General features: G+C 41.8%; 1 protein-coding gene across 7 annotated transcripts in view; it reads right to left on the reverse strand.

Moving 5' to 3' along the window:
• LOC119656541 (serine/arginine repetitive matrix protein 2) overlaps window positions 1-18,822 on the reverse strand; it is a 134,501-nt gene that overhangs the window by 74,761 nt on the left and 40,918 nt on the right. For 6 of the 7 annotated variants that reach the window (XM_038062892.1, XM_038062887.1, XM_038062889.1 and 3 more), the window contains exons 2-3: window positions 7,767-8,115; window positions 117-3,569 (exon numbers count right to left, since the gene is read on the reverse strand). In XM_038062892.1, coding sequence (XP_037918820.1) covers window positions 117-3,569; window positions 7,767-8,115 — 3,802 coding nt within the window. The remainder of the gene's footprint in view (window positions 1-116; window positions 3,570-7,766; window positions 8,116-18,822) is intronic. The other variant, XM_038062890.1, reaches the window with a different exon arrangement.

The following is an 18,822-nucleotide window of genomic DNA, read 5'->3' on the forward strand; positions in this document are numbered from 1 at the left end:
CGAAGCGAACTTGTTCAGAAGGTAATGAAGGCAATGCATTTATTTAGTGAGCGTAGTCAAACTTATGTAATGTAGTTAATTTTCATGCTCCACAAGTTATTTCATTTTCTAGCTACCTTTTTTCGAATCGGGGTGGAGTTTCTTTCCGAATTGTTGGGGAGTTTTTGGCTCCTTGGAGGATTTTGTAACAACAGTTCTGTTACCAGTTGTAATTGTGTTGGGTCTTGAAGGTTTTTGAGTTGTACCGATTGTCGAAATGGGAACCTTTTCGGGAGGATGTTGTGATTTGGGAGCATTTTTGGTTGCAGTTGTTTTGATTGTGGTAGGGGATTCAATTAGACGGCTTGGTGACCGAATTTCTTTTTTTGGGGAAGGCTGAGTCGGTTTTGGCTTTACTGGGAATGTTGGTGTGGTCGGAACATCTTTCTCACCTGGATATTCATTTACTTCCTTTGTTGTTGTCGCGAGATGAGTGGTATCCTTTCGTGTAGTAGTGATATCTACTGTCTCGTTCGATGGGTGAATGCTCGGACGGTCATTTGGTCGAGTTCCCACCGGTTGATTTTTGGGTGAAATCGCTTCCGAAGGCCGCTTATTTGGGCTGACTGGTTCATTAGACCGATTCGTATCTTTTGGTCCTACATGTTTGTCCTTGGGAATCAAATGCTGTTCTTTAGTCGGTCTCTTCGAAAGAGGTGTATCGGTCGGTTTTTTCGGAGAACGATTGCTTTCCTTTGGAGTACTTTTTCCTTTCGTTACAGTACTAGTGCTAATTTTGCTGGACTCGGAATAGGTAATACTATCACGCGATGGACTTCTTTGAGTGCGCCTATCTCGCGGTGACCGTTTTTCCGGACTTGTAAAGCTACGAATGGAAGTAGTGCTTGTTCTTAAGGATTTCACGCTGCCACGGTCAGACGGTGAGGCACAGCGCAAAGAGCGGGCGAATGCATCATGAGCTGCATCAACTTCCACACTAATCTTTTTCGAAGTGTTAGTATTATTCGTACGCACTGTGGATACACTTACGTAGCTTTCTTCGCTAGGTCTGCGCACATATTGTGGTCTGCTTTGATCCCTAGGAGTGCTTCGATTTGGCATTTGCAACTCGGGGTAATTCTCTTCCGGATAGGAATCCCCAATGTTTTCTGACCGCCTTTGATTCTGTGGAGATTCTCTGTTATAAGGATGTTTGGGTTCATAACTTTCACGCCGAGGGGCCGAGTAGGATGGTTTTCCTGCCGGATGATCATAGTCGGTCGGAATATCACGTTCACTAGATTTGTTGGGAACTTGCTTCTGCTGGGGAGATTGATAAGAATCTGGGTGCATTTGTGGAGTGTAGCTAGGCTTTCCTGCAGGGTATTCGGGCTTGTCATCTTCGGGTTGGTATGAACGATTTATTGGTATTTGGCGTTCGCCTACCTGCGGTGTGTCATGATACCTTTGTTGACGTTGTGGCGAATATCGAGGCACTTCACGTGGGTGGGTCTCGTGTTCATCAACTCGAGTTTTAGTAGTTGTAGTAGTTACAGTTTGTCGTTCATGCGACTTCGGAGAGTGACCAATTGGTGACTGGGGATATTGTGGTTCGTAATTCGGTTCACTAATGGTGTAATCTGGTTTAGAGTCACTGGGTTCATAAGTACGAGTAATGTGGATTTCGCGTTCACTGGGTTTTGAAGGAGATTGAATGTGTGGCTGGGGCTGCTGAGGATGACTGGAATCGTGGTAAGATCGGGTCGTTGTCGTGGTAGTTGTTGTTTCACGCTGGTTAACTTTGTTATGGAAATCATTCGGAATTTGGCGACCTTCAGTAGGTTCCTGAGACGGAAAAGTACGATGATTATCCGGAGCATCAGGTTGGCTGTCATTTGGCCCATAAGATCGAGTGACGGTAGTTCTGGTAGTTATTTCCCGACCATGTGGCCTTGGAGTATGATCAGTTGAAGTGTTGGGTAGCTCCTTTGGAAACTGAGGAGAATAACTCGGTTTTCCTGCTGGATAATCCATCTCGTGGTCAGTACTAGTGTGTTCAACACGAATTTCACGAACATCTCGAGATTGTTGAGTTTGCTTGGTCTGTTGAATGTTTTGGGATTTCTGAACAGTTTTCGTGTAGGAAGGCTTTCCTGCCGGTTGTATGTTGTAAGACGGCTTACCAGCAGCTGGTGTAGAACTAGGTGTTTCAATATGTGGGCGACCAGTGGAAGGTTGAGGGCGATGAAGTCCTGATGGCTTGTCACTTGGATACTCCGATGTATCGACTGGTATATAACGTTCTCCGGGATAACCTTCCCGCGGTTCATTAGAAGATGGGGCCATGCGTTTTTCTTTCGTGGGAGAAGAAGGCTGCTGGCCGGATGGTTTCTGCACGTTGTACGAAGGTTTGCCGGCTGCAGGTGCAGAAGTCTTTGAATCTTCAATTGTACGATCAGTGTCAGTTTTGTAAGTTGTAGATATGTGTTCAGTCCGGATATGCGAGGGTACATGACCAGGGTGGTCAGCTACAGGTTTATACTCGCGTTCAGTGTCGATGAAATCCTGGTTTTTGTATTGTTGACTTAAATCTTTTTTCACTGTACGATGTGATGTTTTATCCATAAGAGTGTTTTCAACCTGATCAGTTAAATTTTCTCTTCGAACCGACCTATCGGTGGTATCGACACTCTGAACGCTGCTCCGGCGATTCGTTGTATGCTCAGTAGTAATTTTTTCTGATCGAGTTTTTCTCTGTACTGTGTCATCTACTTCGTCATTGCGAAAAGGTCTTTGATTTTGTTGTGGAAGCTGTTGTTGTTGTACCCGTTTAATATTCTCCACATCATCATCTTTGATATATTCCACATGATTCCGTTGGGCACGATCTTCGACTGTGGTCCTCGATGTTGTGCTATGTTGTTGATTCGAAGAGCTTCGAAATGTCTTTGAAGAGGCGGATTTGGTCTCATATTTACGGGTAGTAACTGTTGTTCCATCTGGAAGTTGTTTAGTCTCTGTTATGACCTTAGTGTTTGGATCAGGATAATCAACAGAACGAGAAATTAATATTCCTGGTTGCTGAGCCAACAAATCAACTTCTTTTTGAATATTTTGATTTTCGAGTTTGGTAATTTCGCTTTGGTTAGTCGTGGCTTGAGTGTTAGTTGAGTTGTCAGTTAAATATCGTTCGTTGTGAACTCGTTGATGATGTTCTTGGCGTTGTTGTTGAGTTCGCACTTGATGTTGGGCTTGTTGTTGCTCGCGAATGGTGCTCGATCGTCTAGCATCCCGGAAGGCCTCCGGTTCAATAGCAACGTTGCGGTGGTCAATGATTTGCTCGGGGAAGTCATCACTTGTTGAAGAAAATTTTGAAGTTGTTACCCGTGACGAAGAGGATGTAGTGCTGCTCTTTTTTTCAATTCGACCGGACTTATCATCTCCTGTGACAGACGTTTCATGAAATTGAGTTGCAGAACGTTCGTCCGCTGTTTTCATGTAGTTGCGATCGTCACCCTGGTGTGAGGTTTTCATCATGTGTTCGTTCTTACCGGCGAATTCAGCATGTCCTCCTGGTAGCAGTTGCGTGCCTAAAGAGAAATACAATTAAGTCTCACTTAAAAAATAAAAATAAAATAAAAATTCAATAGGAAGTTCTGCGAGAAATTATAGATAAAACATTCGATAACCGGATACGCATAGACTTTTTGTTCTGCTACAATTTATTTCGACAGACTAAATATGAGGAAGTACGATAAACAGAATCGAGTTGCAATGATCTGATTTAAAAATGTGTGCCCTACTTTTTGGAATCGGATAGCAATACAATTCATTCTGCCATCAGAGATTGATGCTAAGTAAACTTTTTGCGTAAATTTTTACCAAAAATGAAGAGAATAACCATAAAATTCTCTCTCGAGAAGTCTTATTGACTGAGAAATCTATCTACATTTTTGAAACAGGTGACTACTTTCCAGGCAGACTATACCAAAAATAATTTTGCAGCCTGGGTCTCATGGATAAATGCAAGGATTTCAATGAAAAGTCATAATTGCCACTACATCAAAAGTCTCATGTAGAAATGAGTCTGGGATCGTCAGTATTAACTTTGCCACATAGGTGAAAGCTAAGGTGTCAATATTATATTGAAATAAGTGAGAATCGGAATTTTTCATTTGATAACCCACATGGTTATCTTCTTCTTTTTCTCCGCCATGCTATTAACATAGTATGCTGGTCCCAAGCCCAGGTAAAGGAGGAGGGTTTGAGGCAACGTACTCTGTACTATCCTCAGTAAAACAAAAATAAAATGCTGAGATCAGGGAAAGAGATAAATAGAGTATAGTTGGAGTTATTCTACTATGCTAAATCCTACCTGATCTCTCTTGGTGACAGGCCCCGCGACAGGTCGACCAAGAAAATGCATACAATGTCGATACAAACATGATGATCGGATTTAGCCACAAGCCTCGGAGATAACCCACATGGTCATATTCGGAGAAAAAATATTCTGCACTACCTTTTGACATGCATGGAGACCCCCTTTATACTCTTAATAAGATATGCCTTGCAAATGTTTTCCCTCTACGACCATAATGAAAAACCTGCTGGAATATGGCCATCAGTTGCACCATTTTTTCATCGACTGCAAGGCCAGCTATGATAGAATGGCTAAGATCAAACTGTATACGGTCATGAGAGAATTCGGTATACCCACTAAATAAATAAAGCTGACTGCGACCAATGGTCAGGTAAAAGCAAAAAGAACCCACGATCTAAGATAAGGAGAAGCCATTCATGCTCTATCTTTCTCTTAATCGCGTTCAAGAGAGGAAACCTTCGGAGAATTTTTGGCCTGCTACAGAAGAGTTGACGTTTCTGTAGCCTAGATAACGGTGAAACTTATTGGGAATCTAATCCGTAGGGATGACGATGATCCAATCCGAAAAGTTTTTACGGGGAGTATCTGTGACAGAGAAATAAGACGTGACAAACCCTCCCTGAGGTGGAGCGATAATGCAGGCCAGTCCAGTCTAGACTGGATACCGTTTGGCGTGACGGACGGACAGACAGCAAGCGGAAAGTGTTTTGATTATTTTACTATTCCTCTCCAAGTTAATCTTGGTCAGGTCTTGGACATTTCTTGTGTAGTATAATTTGCTTAATTCAGCATATTCGTAACCCGAGCGATCCAAGGGTAGTATAGGTCCCAGGGCGAAACGTGGATTGGTACCCATGATGGAGCATAAAACCTGGGAAACGCCTGCTAAATCAACAGCAACAGCTCTACTACAAAATCCTATCTCCACCTCCACGGGGTGATCGCAGCGAGTTCTTTCTTAATGAAAAACTGCAGACGAACTGCAACGGGGCAAATTGTACCAATTGGTTCCCCAGGTTGGGGTCTAGATAGGGTTGACAACCCTACACGGACAACCGTAATTATGAAGCCACGGAAGGAGCCCCGGACACGGAACGTTGTTGCCTGTACATACATTCACAGCGCAGCCCTTCGTAACACCTAAATGGATGCCGCAATAACCGCAGCTAACAGATGTCCTGGAGATGAAGCATCAACAAATGATCTTCACAACCACCTGTTATCATTGATACGGCCCCAAACATACTTGCCTCCAACCGCAAGAAAAGACGGAAAGACGCAATGGAACGGAATGTAACTAGCAACGGCTTAAAAGCCATAAGTCGCCAGGAGTCAATGGAATTACAATCGAATTCGTTAAATATGAAGGCGACCAATTACACCAAACGGCTCGTCAACTGATGCTCAAGGCATTATCTGTCTCATATATATTATAAAAAGGGAAATATCACGCATGCAGCAATTATAGAGGTATCACGTTGCTGAGTACCATCTACAAGATATTCTCTCCCCACAACATCATTGGTCCATACCAAAGAAGCTTCACTTCAGACAAATTAGCAACAGATCAAATTTTTTCTCTGCGGCAAGCGGTAGAAAAACTGTTGGAATATGGACATCAGTTGCACTATCTCTTCATTGCCGCCTATGATAGCATAGCCAAGGTAAAACTGTACACCCCCATGTGTGAATTCTATATCCCGACGAAATTGACAAGACTGACTAGGCTGACCCTGACCAACGTGCGAGGCCAGATAAAACCAGCAGGATCACTCTCGAGACCATTCAGAATCAACAACAGTCTAAGACAAGGGGGGCCCTATCATTGCGTCCTCTTCAACCTGGCCCTGGAGAAAGTGATACGCGATCCAGATGTCAATGTAAGAGGCACCATCCTCTTCAAGTCCACCCAACTACTAGCCTACGCTGACGATATTGACATTATAAGAAGAACAACCCCAGATGTACAATCTACTCTTATCCAGATCGACCAGGCGGCGTGAGATCTAGGGCTGCACATTAATGAAGGCAAGACGAAATAAATGGTGGCAACGGCAATGCCAGAGAAAAAAGAACCAACAACATCGAATCGCACTGGTCAAACGAAAACAATGAAGATAGGAGATTACAACTTGAAAATTTCTCCCAACTATGATCGAAAATCAAAATCGATAACAGCTATGACGATGAAATCCACGCACGGTTGTTACCTAGCAACACAGCCTATTTCAGCTCACAAAAACTGTTTTGCTCGAAACGCCTCACCATATGATCTTGCCAGTCCTTATGTATTCTTCGGAGACCTTTGCCCCCGACATGAGGATGTACGATTCCGTACCCTACATAATGACGAAATCATGAGCGAAACCATGACCGTCTCGTTGTGGATAAAATCCGGCTCAATAGGTTGCGGTGGGTCACCTAGTTCGTATGAATGAGGATGATACAACCCGAAAAGTCTATAAACGCAATGTCTACGGTAGAAAAAGAAGATGAGGCAGACCCTGCCTGAAATGGAGCAATGGCGTAGGTCAGGACGCCAGAGAGCTTTTAGGGATATCGAATTCGTGGACCTCGGTGCAAAACCGGGGTGTTTGGAGTTCCTTATTAAGGCAGCCCTAGATCGAATACCGGGTGTTGCGCTGTTGATGATGATTTGAGACCTGACCAGGTACTAAGGGGTAGTAGCAAGAACAAATCATAAATAAAGAGAGGAGAGCCAACATATAGATAGCTTCTTTAGGATTACAATCTACAGAGCAAGATAGTGAGGCAGTTTGTCGTTATTTCTCGAGCAATTGATACTGATATATAAATAACTAAAAGGCCAGAAAAGGAAAGCCCCCTTAAGTTCGGGTAGATTGTTAAAATTTGGAAATATGCGATTATTACCTTTCTTTGAGAAGATATAGGAATTGTATTTTACATACCACATATTCCTACCAGATTTCATTACGATAGCTCTAGCAGTTTCCAAATAAGCCTTGAATAGTAGAATGTATCTCTCTTAGGCTGGTTTCATGATTTTCAAGCACTATTTCTTTCACTTTTACGACGAAAGAGATTGACCGCTATGTCAGGTAAGATGATACCAACTTAAAAAAACAAAACCGATTCTGTAAAGTGCCGTTAAACGAACCCCGAACCCCGGTAGTTTTGATCGTAGGGTATCTATCTACGTGGATGTATCAGCAAAGTGCGCTTCCTTCTAAAGTAATGGTTTATTACTGGAGTGAGTTGAATCTACTTACCTCCTTTCATTTGCTTGAAAAACGGAAATTGAATGGAAAACGCAGAAACCAGTGCGGCATGCCGCGCTCTTATCAAAAGTCGCAATTCAGTTAAAGTGGAATTCAGTCAAGAAATATTTCTGCGGAGAGATTAAATGTTTGAAAAAAATACGTACCTTCGGTAGTTGCAATGCTTTCCGTTTTACGAGCTCTACCATCTGGACTGACTTCCGACGACGTAACAATGTTCCAACCGGAAGTATCGGGAGTTACGATTCCCCCTCGAGAAATCTGGAACTCCCGTGAAGGACTTTCGGAATCGCGTATTTCCTTCGTTTTAAAACTCTGGAAACTTTGATCAGCAAGCGATTCTCCATGGCTTGGAGTCAGAGGAGTTTTTGTCGGGGCGAGTCCAGGTGAATCCATATCTCCAATTGAATAAAAATTACGCAATCTTTCTTCACGCAATTTATACATATGCGTCCGTATCTCTCTTTTAAGACCAAAGTCTTCGGCCTGCTGCCACTGGAAAACAAAGTTAAACGATATTAAGCGCTGGAGAAAATTATATACCACATAATTATAAATAAAAATTTTTCGACTAAGTTTTCTTAGGCAAATGGCAGAAAAACACATTAAGGTTAATAGTACGGGAGCATAAGTGACAAATCATACCCTTCCAATGGGTTTGTCTTCTACGCTTTAATTTTAAGTTTAACTCAACCATAATTTAGGCATAGTCATGATTGCCTCTCTGTGCGATTAAAATGATCAATAATAATACTGTCAAAGGAAATTGCACTGCGACCTGGGAACTATTGTGATATTATACTGGCTTTAGTATACCTATTTGCTATAGAATGGCGATCAAGCCTATAACCGACAGGAATTTTAGTATGTTTCCCTACTTCCAGGCGTTTCAGTTTGCCAAATGGTATTTAAGTATTTTCCCAGATGCCTTAACCTACTTTGCACAAGTGCGGGACACTGTCCCAGAACATATATGGACGCTTCATCAATCTCCTGACAGAATCAACAGACAGTATTCGTAGACATGCGTAGCTTCCCCTGGTGATAATTTAGCCAGCAATGAGTAATCCTACTATAACCCTGGGGTTCCTCTTGAAAAGGTTTGAAGAATCCTTTGAGTGTCCGGATAGCTCAGTGGTTAGAGCATTAGGCTGTCATACGGAAGGTCGCGGTTCAAATCTCACTGGTGGCAGTGGAATTTGCATCGTGATTTGACGTCGGATACCAGTCGACTCAGCTGTGAATGAGTACCTGAGTCAAATCAGGGTAATAATCTCGGGCGAGCGCAATGCTGACCACATTGCCTCCTAGTGTACCGTTACGGTCTTGAATGAAGTGCTCTAACACACTTCAAGGCCCTGATCCAATATGGATTGTTGCGCCAACGATTATTATTATTATTATTATTAATCCTTTGAGCGCTTGGGTTCGTAACCCCCTGTAGCGGCACAGCGGGGATGTGAATACCGACTGTGCCGCCGGCAATGTAAACGCCTCCGCTGATGCACTGAACCACAGTTAGATACTAGACAGCTACCACACTCCCCTTTGCCCATCAAGGGGGGAAATCAGTGCGAGTACGCACGATTTCAAATTGTTTTGTCCTTGAGCATGAGCGAGATGTAACAAAAATCCGATCAGCTGTGTTTGACATACCGCCCGGACTTGCCAATATTTTCGTGAGATCGGCAAGTTTTTGCTTATGTGAATACGTGAAACAACTTTTTGCTATATGGGTGAGGACGGCAGTAGTACCAGAATGGCAAAAGCTCACCGATCTCTCTCTTACCAATTCCATTTGACGAAGATTATGCCTTTTCCTTGTTTAGCGTCTCTGATGTGTACAGTTAAGTCCTTGGGGTTTTAACGTAGGTACCTGTTGTGGAGACTTAATCCTACGGTCTTCTTAAGACACGGATTGATTTTGGGACCACAATCAGAGCCCCGCTGTGACAAGCAACAACGGTACCAGTTTCTGCAAGTGCATGGCTTAGCATTATACTGGTGGATGCAAGACCTACCTAAATCTCTACCGAACTGAGGAGTACGGCACCCGTGTTGAAACGCAACACCACGCCAAGGCCCGAAGGTCTCTTCTCGCTTGAGCATCACCAACAGCCCCATGAAGCTCCCACAAGGGGGCCAACCGCAAACAACCGAGCTGTACTCATATAAGACAGGAATTCCACGAAAAATATGAGTCCAGGGGCTACCCCGGTTCCCATGGTGCCAGTATACCCCTGGTAAGGTTTCGTGACCGAAACCACTTCAGATGAGTCCCCGTGCAGAATCGGGTCTGATCGCCCTTATTAAGCCTTGGAGCATTCGCCTATTGCATCACGGCCGGTAAGCCAACGCGATACAGCGTTTCCCGGTGCCACCACGTGGTGCCGGCAGGGTTGCCGCCCCGCCTTCCTCCCCGCCACCTCAGAGCACCTCTGATGTGTACAGATAAGCTTCCTTCAGCACATTCGCAGGTGGAGTCATTTTAGTGTGGGTACTGCCTATATATACTGTGCACGGAACTACCGCCGGCACATCTGGCGGCCTGGCACGAGGCGAACGCAAGGCACTTACTTCGTTTTGTTTCCGACCGTCAACCAGAGCGGACCTGTTTCGAGTCGCTCCTGAAACTGTAAACGTGTTGAATAGACAACTAACTAACTTATTACATTATTACATAACTTACATCCTGAACAAAAGACTGAAAATTTTGAAACGTAGGCTGTTGCGCAATAATTTGCTAATGTATGGGCGCGCTTGACGGGTTGCGCAAATGTTTGACGAATTTCCAGCATGTTTGAAATCTTTTGCGCAACGGAGACGTATTTTTCAGCCGACCGCTGAAATATAATTTTCATAAAGGTAGAATTTCAGCCTCATCCCCGGAGGGGGTGGAAAGGAAAAAAGGAACTCGATGCGCCCATCGCCATTACAAAGTTATGGCCATTCAAAGTGGGGTTCCTTTTACATCAGCATGACCAAGTTGAATTTTCAAGGTTTAACCGGCGAGGAGGACGGAATGGCGAGAAAGGTTTTCTTTTTCTAACCTCGTTAAAGGACAGCGGCAGCTATCATCCCTTTAAACGATAAGGTTTAATTTTGAACCCTATTTCTGCTGTGATAAAGGATGGCCTCTCTCTCAAATTCCCTCCGTCTAATGGGGGGTATTTTGACATTATTATGGTAAAGTTGAGTTTGCCAACCATATCCCCGGGCAGTAAGAGTGTAAAGAGGATATATAGAAGGAAAAAAATATTCCTCCTTTCCATTTCTCTTAAAGTTACAGCACCTGGAAAAAGGGCTAGTTTCGAATCATAAATAAGCTGTTAGAGTAAATATCGCCCCAATGTGGAAGGGAGTCTAGAGAGGACTCCACCCCCTTACGCTCCTACCCCTCCCGATTACAATACAGATAGATGTAATACCCTTTTAATGGCATGTTACTCATACCGTTTCCAACTTGTAACTAATGTTTGAACAAAATTTCACTAAGTGTATGGGAAATACAATTGCACAACGCAACGTTGCGCATCGCCCCGTTGCGCAATTTGTTTGACAGTGTATGGGCCCTATAACTGTGACACGGACTACTCGCACTTTTGCGATGCGTGAAGGAGAGAGTGTGTTGCGTCATACGCAATAGGGCGGCACTTTTCGTTTTCGGCTCTTACATTTGAATGGGATTAATTAGCATGAATTCGTTCAAGAAACTGTCGTAGACAGTAATTGAACTGCAAATGCCAATTAGGAATGTCACCACCATTATTTCTGAACCTTTCATTCATAAAAATTGAATTTAAGTCGGAGATAAGTGCACTCTTGGCGGTATCAATCGCATGATTTAATTAACATAAAAAATGCATGCATGTCGATTTACCGCGCACATATTCGCAGCATTGCAAATAATATTCACGTTTATGCAATCTTATCGATCTTGCTATGCTATAATAAAATCATACAATAAACGGCGGTAATAGTGCACTTACCTCTGGCTTAAATTCAATTTTTATGAATGGAAGCTTCGGATATAATGCAGGTGATAATGCAAGTGACATTCCTAATTGGCACTTGCAATTCAATTAGTGCCTTCCACAGTTCTCAAAACGAATTCATGTAAATTAATTACATTCAAATGTAACAGCCAAAAACGAGAAGCGCCGCCATATTGCAAACGGCTGTAATCTGTCATCAGACCGATCCTTGCCGACGTGGAGCGATCTTTGCCGAACTTAAATCTACATTGCACACAGCTCCTCTCCTCCGCGTTCCGTTCAGAGACGTGAGTCTCTTCGCGAATCCATAGAAGAAAGGTTGAACTCTACTGAAACATGTGCACTCGATGCAGATTTGCTTATCATGAGAACACCAAGGGCAGACTCTCTAATGAAAAGAACCAAACAACCTCCTATATCATATTGGACTGACGTACGTCCGGGAAGAGGAAGTCTGCCTCTTGTACAAGGGGTTTCATCTAGTAAATGATCTCCTCAACCTATTGAGTGAAATGGGACTTTATATATAGTTGGCATTTACCTCACGAAATAGTATTAGGCCAGCCAACTTCATGATACGTCTCAGACAAGTGTTCACGAAGGCCTAGAGCTTTTAAGTAACAGGGGGGTCACTTCCTATGTGCTACTCCCATATAGCAAGACGGAAAGAACATTAGCATAGAGCAGTCTCAACATCATTTTAGTGTTGAGATAATTGCATTTCCAGATTTTAGACAAGGCAGCGAAGGCGGAAATAGCGCTATTGATACTTTGAGCGATATCTAAGTTGGCGGTAAGAATCACACTTCCTAAATATACAAATTGGTCAACACCTTCGATGATCTGCCCATTAGTGTATATAGGATGAGTGCGATAATCCGTCAGACTGAGAACCTTTGTTTTGTTTGTGTTTATCTTCAGTCCGACTCTAGTTGCCTCTTTTTCAAAAACAGAGCCATTTAGCTAAAGTCCATGATTCGGTGAGAGAACAAATAGATATCATCAGCGTAGTTGAGGTGTTTGAAAAAAGTTGTCATGCTTCATTGAAGTCCTCCACGTCCTCTGAACATGAAGTACGTTACCGATAACAAGAGGAAATGATATCGGTGACAAGATGCAACCCCGATGAACTATGTTTTGGACCTCAAATTCTCTTGAAATTTTAGCTCTATGCAGTGCATGACATTTCGCGCTGATAGTAGCTGATAGCTTGTCGAGAATACCCCTCCTACGTACAGCACGCTAGATATACTCTCTGTTCACGCTATCGAAAGTTTCGCAAAATTGGTGAGCGCTGGTGAATCAAGGATCTGAATTTCGCGCGCTGCTCCAAAATGATCCGTAAGGTATTGATGTGGTCGATGCAGGAGGGTTCATGATCAAGCCCTCGAGATGTTCTTTGATGCCTTCCAGGATTATTTTATCTATGATTTTTCCTAAGGCAGGGAGCATGCAGATACTGTTCCAATTGTCGCACTTTTTCTTTGGAATCTGAGCTCCCATTCCCATTTTCCACAAGAAAGGAGAGTCAGATTGAAGATTAATTCTAGCAAATCCAACTTTATAAATTCGGTGAATTATCGTGATTTTGCTATATGTTTTGATGGACAGAATATTGACGGTTTTGAACAATTTGTATAGTTTGCTAACAGTATCCCCGACGGCGGCAGCATAAAGCCTGATACACCCACGGCCTTAAGTTCCTCTTTACTATCTTGTGTAAAAAAATAATTAGTCGGAAACCGGAAGCATTGCGCTTGACATTATGTATATGTATATTTAGCTAGTCAAGTTACTAACTTTAGTGTGATGTTGATATTTAGTATTCTGGGTTGCGGTAAATTTACACGGAACAGACAACTTTGAACTACTGTAACTTTATCAGCAATACTACGATTTAGATCAAACTGGGGGAATACCATGCTTCATACTATTATTGCAAATTTTTATAACTCTATTTTACAATTAAAGGGGTTTCTAGTCAATTTCTCAAAAAACATAGTAATTTACTACCACTCAGCTTAATTTGAGTAGATATCGACATGGAGAGTATTTTGAGGCCTGAACATCATATAAAAGCGACTGACAATGAGTCCGTTAAACAAATCATGACTGTATTCAGTAAACAAAAATTTACAGTTCCATTTGTTATTGATATTTTTAAGGTTTTGTGTAAAACAAAACCTTATTAAAATCGATTCAATGTCTGTCTGTCTGTCTGTCTGTCACACGCATTTTTCTCCAAAACGGCTAAACCGATCCGAACGAAATTCGGTGAACAGATGGGAAATCCCACGCATACAGTGAGTGGCATAAATTTAGGTGGAGTCTAAAGCGGTGCTCCTCATACATGCAAAGGGGGGATCCAAAAATTTTTTTCACCGGATATAGTTGTGTAGGGTATCAAATGAAAGGTCTCGATTTGTACTAAACTGACATTATTTGATATTTTGGCATAAATCGCAAAGTGCGTGAGTAAGGAGTCAAAATGTACGCACTTGAAAAGAGACAGGACTCATTTTCGGAAACTACCAAACCTAAAAATCCGGAAAAAATCAGGGTGGTGCGCCTAGATGAAATCTAGACCTCAAAATGTGTCCCATTCCGACAACTGCTCAAACAAAATTCCTACTAGTATATTACTACTTTTGAGAAATTTACTGAAAAACCCCCCTTAAATTCATCTTAGGACTTCCGAATTTTGTACCAGCATAGAGGACACTATTTCGTATATACATGCTAAATTTCGTGGAAATCTGGCAATTAACGCCAAAGTTATAGCAGTTCAAACTTAGCGCGAATTTCCGGCTTCCAAAGCCATGCAAATCAGATACTGACGTCATAATTACCCGGAATAATTGACATTCGCGTGAAATATTAAAGTCGCATTTATGAAGAATCTACTTATCTGCAGCCCTTTTTAAGATTTTGTGTAAAACACTTATGTGAAATCTAATCTTCGAGAGATGTCCCATTCCGGTATCTGCTCAAAAAATTTACTAATAGTATATTATCAACTTTTAGAAATTGACTAAAAAAGTCCCCTTAAGTTCATCCTAATTGTGCACCGACATAGAGGACAGCCTCATGCATACACATGCCAAGTTTCATGAAAATCCAACTATTAGTGGGAAAGTTATAGCAGTTCAAACTTATCAATTTCGTGCTAATTAACAGCATGCTAAGCCATACAAATAAGATGCGACGTCATAATTAACGAGAATAATTGAAATTCGAATGAAATATTAAAATTCCATTCAAGAAGAATCTAATTCTCCCCTCTCCCCTTTCTTATATTTGATGTTAGTTAAATTGTTGGCATTTTCTAATAATATTAAACTCAGGGTGTGAGGCGTATCAGGTTGACCATTATTAACGCAGTGCTTTCCATTAAATGATTTATTAAATTGCTTTCTAAAAAATAGAGGCCAATAGAATTTTTAACTATGTGACACGGAACTGTCAGGCTCATCGCTCCTCACATCTTCTTTTTCTTCAGCCTTCAGTTCACAAGCGGGGTCGGCTCGTCGTGATCCGTTTCCTCATTTTATTTTATCAAATGCCTGATCAGGATCGCGAGACCTTCAAATCCCCATCCTGTGTATCATGCGACCATTGTTTTGGCCGGCTTTTTGGTTGTCTACCGTTGACTTCGATGTTTGACTAATACTGGTTGTTGGATTCTCGTTAGCGTAAATTACGTGACCACACCATCGAAACACAAAACCTTTTATGCCTGAAGCGTCAAGCTTCCGGTTTCCCGACTTGTTTTCTACTAATTTCAACTGCTTTTACGAACCCCTAGTAATTAAAAACTAATTACATCAATCAATTTAGTCCAGTCATTAAAGCTTTCAACCTTCGAATTCTTACAGTCAACAACGACTGACATGAAATTTAAGGCGGAGGTAGAAAGTGGCATAACAAACAAAAGTTATATAGTGCCGATGACCGCCCCGAGGAAGGGTGTGGTATTTTTTTTCCAAATAACTACGCAAATCGATTAAATGGTCAACTCTAAGCAAAAATGTAGTAGTAGTAGTGTTCGAGTTATTCATGTTCAAACAAATTGTTTTCTATCGAAAAATGCGTTTTTGACTTGACAACCATGCATTTCATGTCGAAATGATATAAAGCAGAAACAAAGCATAATTAAAGATAAAAGGAATCTCTCTATTTTTTTGTAGGTACAATATGGATTGAGTTATACTTCATCAAACGTAAATTCGTATTTTATAAAAAATGAGGTATGAAAGAAGTCAGTGCGATAAATAGTAACGGAGCTATGATGAAAATAATATAATTATCTGAATTTTTGATACAAAAATAAACAAAAATAAAACCTAGTTTTCTTTTATAAATTGAAAGTAAGCCCTTGCAATAAATTCTGAAAATTTGGTGGATATAGAGTGCGTAGTTTCAGAAAAAAATGGTGCTTTACTCAAGAGATTCGGTTTACTTTCAATTTATGTGAGAAAACCAGGTTTTGTTTTTATAGATTTGTATATCAAAAATTCAGGTAATTACATTATTTTGATCATAGTTCCGTTATTATTTATCGTACTCACTTCAATTATATCTCATTTTGAAAATCTTCTTAAGTACTTTAAAAGAGCTCTAGATCGATTTTCACCAAAAGTAACTAGTTTTGTGTTATTTGACCTAGAAAATACTGATTTTTAGATTTTAGTCATTTTAGACATTTGACGAGCTATAACTCAGCCGATATTGCACGTACAAAAAAATTTGGTTTAAAAGTTGCTTTGTTTCCAGATTCGTCTTTGAAAAGACATACACTGTCGTAATCACCGAAAGAGAAGAATGGTCGACAAGTGAGTCTTTTCAGGTTACAGACCTAATAATCTTCACCGACAGGTCAGTCATGGAGAATGGATCGGGCGCAGGGGTGTTCTCGGAGAATCTGATTATAGAACTGGCCCGACCCCTCGGAAAAATGACGACCATATTTCAGGCGGAGATATATGCCATTTCATTGGCAGCAGCAGAATGTCTGCGACAAAAGTGAAGGGGTCGTACCATTCGAATCTGTTCCGACAGTCGGGCGGCATTATCAGCACTGAATGGCAACGACATTTCAAGCCAGTTGGTGTGGAGTTGTCATCAGGTGCTGCTGAATCTTGGCCGACTGAACGAAACATTCCTAATGTGGGTGCCGGGCACTCTAACATCGCCGGTACTGAGGAGGCTGACAGACTGGCTCACCGAGGGATCTACAATTGTGGGGCCAGAACCAGGTCTTGGAGTCCGACCATCTACTGTCAAGTCTACTCTGAAGGGTGAAATTACAAGGTTTCACGCAATCGAGTGGAGAAATTTGGACTCTTGCCGGCAAGGGAAAATCCTTGTGAAAGAGCATAGGGCCACTAGAGCGGCATTTTTGTTGTCCCTTAAGAAGTGAGACATGAAAATCCTAGTAGGACTTTCGACGGGGCACTGCTCCTTAAACTACCATATGGAAAAAATTGGGGTAGTGGTTTCAGCTATGTGCAGCCAATGTGAGGAGGAGGAGGAGACAGCCCTGCACCTTTTATGCAGTTGCCCGGCATCCTTAGATCTCAGACGAAGGTACCTTGGCAAGGTTTTCTCCAATGAAGAATCTGCACACTCTCTGCTTCTGGAGAATGTTCTCAGATTCACTAAAGCCTGCGAACACCGTAGGCGGAAAGCCATTGAATAGGAAACTTACGGGGATAGTACAATGGGCCTAACAATGACCTGAGTGCTCTGAGCTGTGGCTCCTCCCAGTTAACTAAACTAACTAACTATTTACGAAAAGCTGTTGAAAAGCATGCATTTTTTCGAGGAAAAAACAACATGTTGCTTCTTCTCTTTCTTTAGCCTTTATCCCGTTCACAAGCAGGGTCGGCTTGTCGTGATCGGTTTCGCCATTTGTCTCTATCGAATGCCTGATCTGGGTGTAACCTCGAGGCTTTTAAATTCCCATCCAGTGTATCAAGCCACCGTTGTTTCGGCTTGCCTTTAGGTCGTTTACCATCGACTTCGACCAATCTTGGCAAGTGAATTTTCGTTAGCAGGAATTGCGTGACCATACCATCGAAGACGCCTCTCTCGCAACTTTTCCACGATCGGTGCAAACCCATAACGATCGCGGATATCCTCATTTCGGATGTGATCAAAACGTGTCACGCCACTAGTCCAACGTAACATCTTCATCTTCATCACCGCAAAATGCCGTTCATTGTCTTTTATAGTCGGCCAACACTCAGAACCATCGAGAGCTATCGCTGTCCTATCGGACAGGATTTGAGATGTTCGTTGATACGTCGATCACAAAGAAAACCAGTTGTGGAACGCTACTTCATTCAGGTTGCGTTCATGCGTGAAGCAATTTTAAAACGTAGTTCTCCATTGGTTAATAACATTGACCCGAGGTATTTAAATCGCTCAGTTCTGGGCAGATCACTGCCGCTGACAGTGATTGTGCCTGTTTCATGGGGATTGGTCGTCAAAAATTCAGTTTTGTTTAGATTCAATCTGAGATCGTGTTGCATGAGGCGATCATTCCATTTTTGGACAAGTTGCTCGAGATCATTTTTGCTATCAGATGCTAGGAAAACATCATCTGCATAAAGCAGTGTGTAGGGCGCTGGACGTTGGAAATCCCATGCGACGGTGCCCATAACAAGAACAAAGAGGAGTGGTGCGAGGGCGCTTCCTTGATGAACATAAACAGAGACACGAAGCGGTTTTGAACTACTTGTGCGAAAAATTTTCATATAACATTTTTTGCTTAGACCATTTAATCGATTTCTGTAATTATTTTGAAAAAGAATTTCACATATTGGCGCTATATAACTTTTGTTTGTTTCATGTCAACCGGTCTTGACTGAAAGAATTCGGAGGTCGCATCCGATTTTCAACTTTAATGACTGGACTAATTACACATATGCCTTAACTAGCAATTGTGAAAGTTTTTAAATTTTATGCCTTGGCGTCAAGTATTTGGTATTTTTTCAAAGAATGGGTTTGCATTTACTTAGGATTAAGTGATGCTAACAAAATTTTATCGCAGTAAAAACGGAGATTAATTTTTTGTAGGAGAATTAGTATTGTAAAAATTCGAGAAAAATTAAGTTAAACAGTAAAATTTTAGAGGGAGGGCACAATTTTTGAATTTGGAAAGCTATTACTTCTACACTGCTTACTCTCTTCTCCCGAATCAACT

This window comes from Hermetia illucens, chromosome 5, assembly GCF_905115235.1.
Source record: "Hermetia illucens chromosome 5, iHerIll2.2.curated.20191125, whole genome shotgun sequence".
Classification (NCBI taxonomy): domain Eukaryota; kingdom Metazoa; phylum Arthropoda; class Insecta; order Diptera; family Stratiomyidae; genus Hermetia; species Hermetia illucens.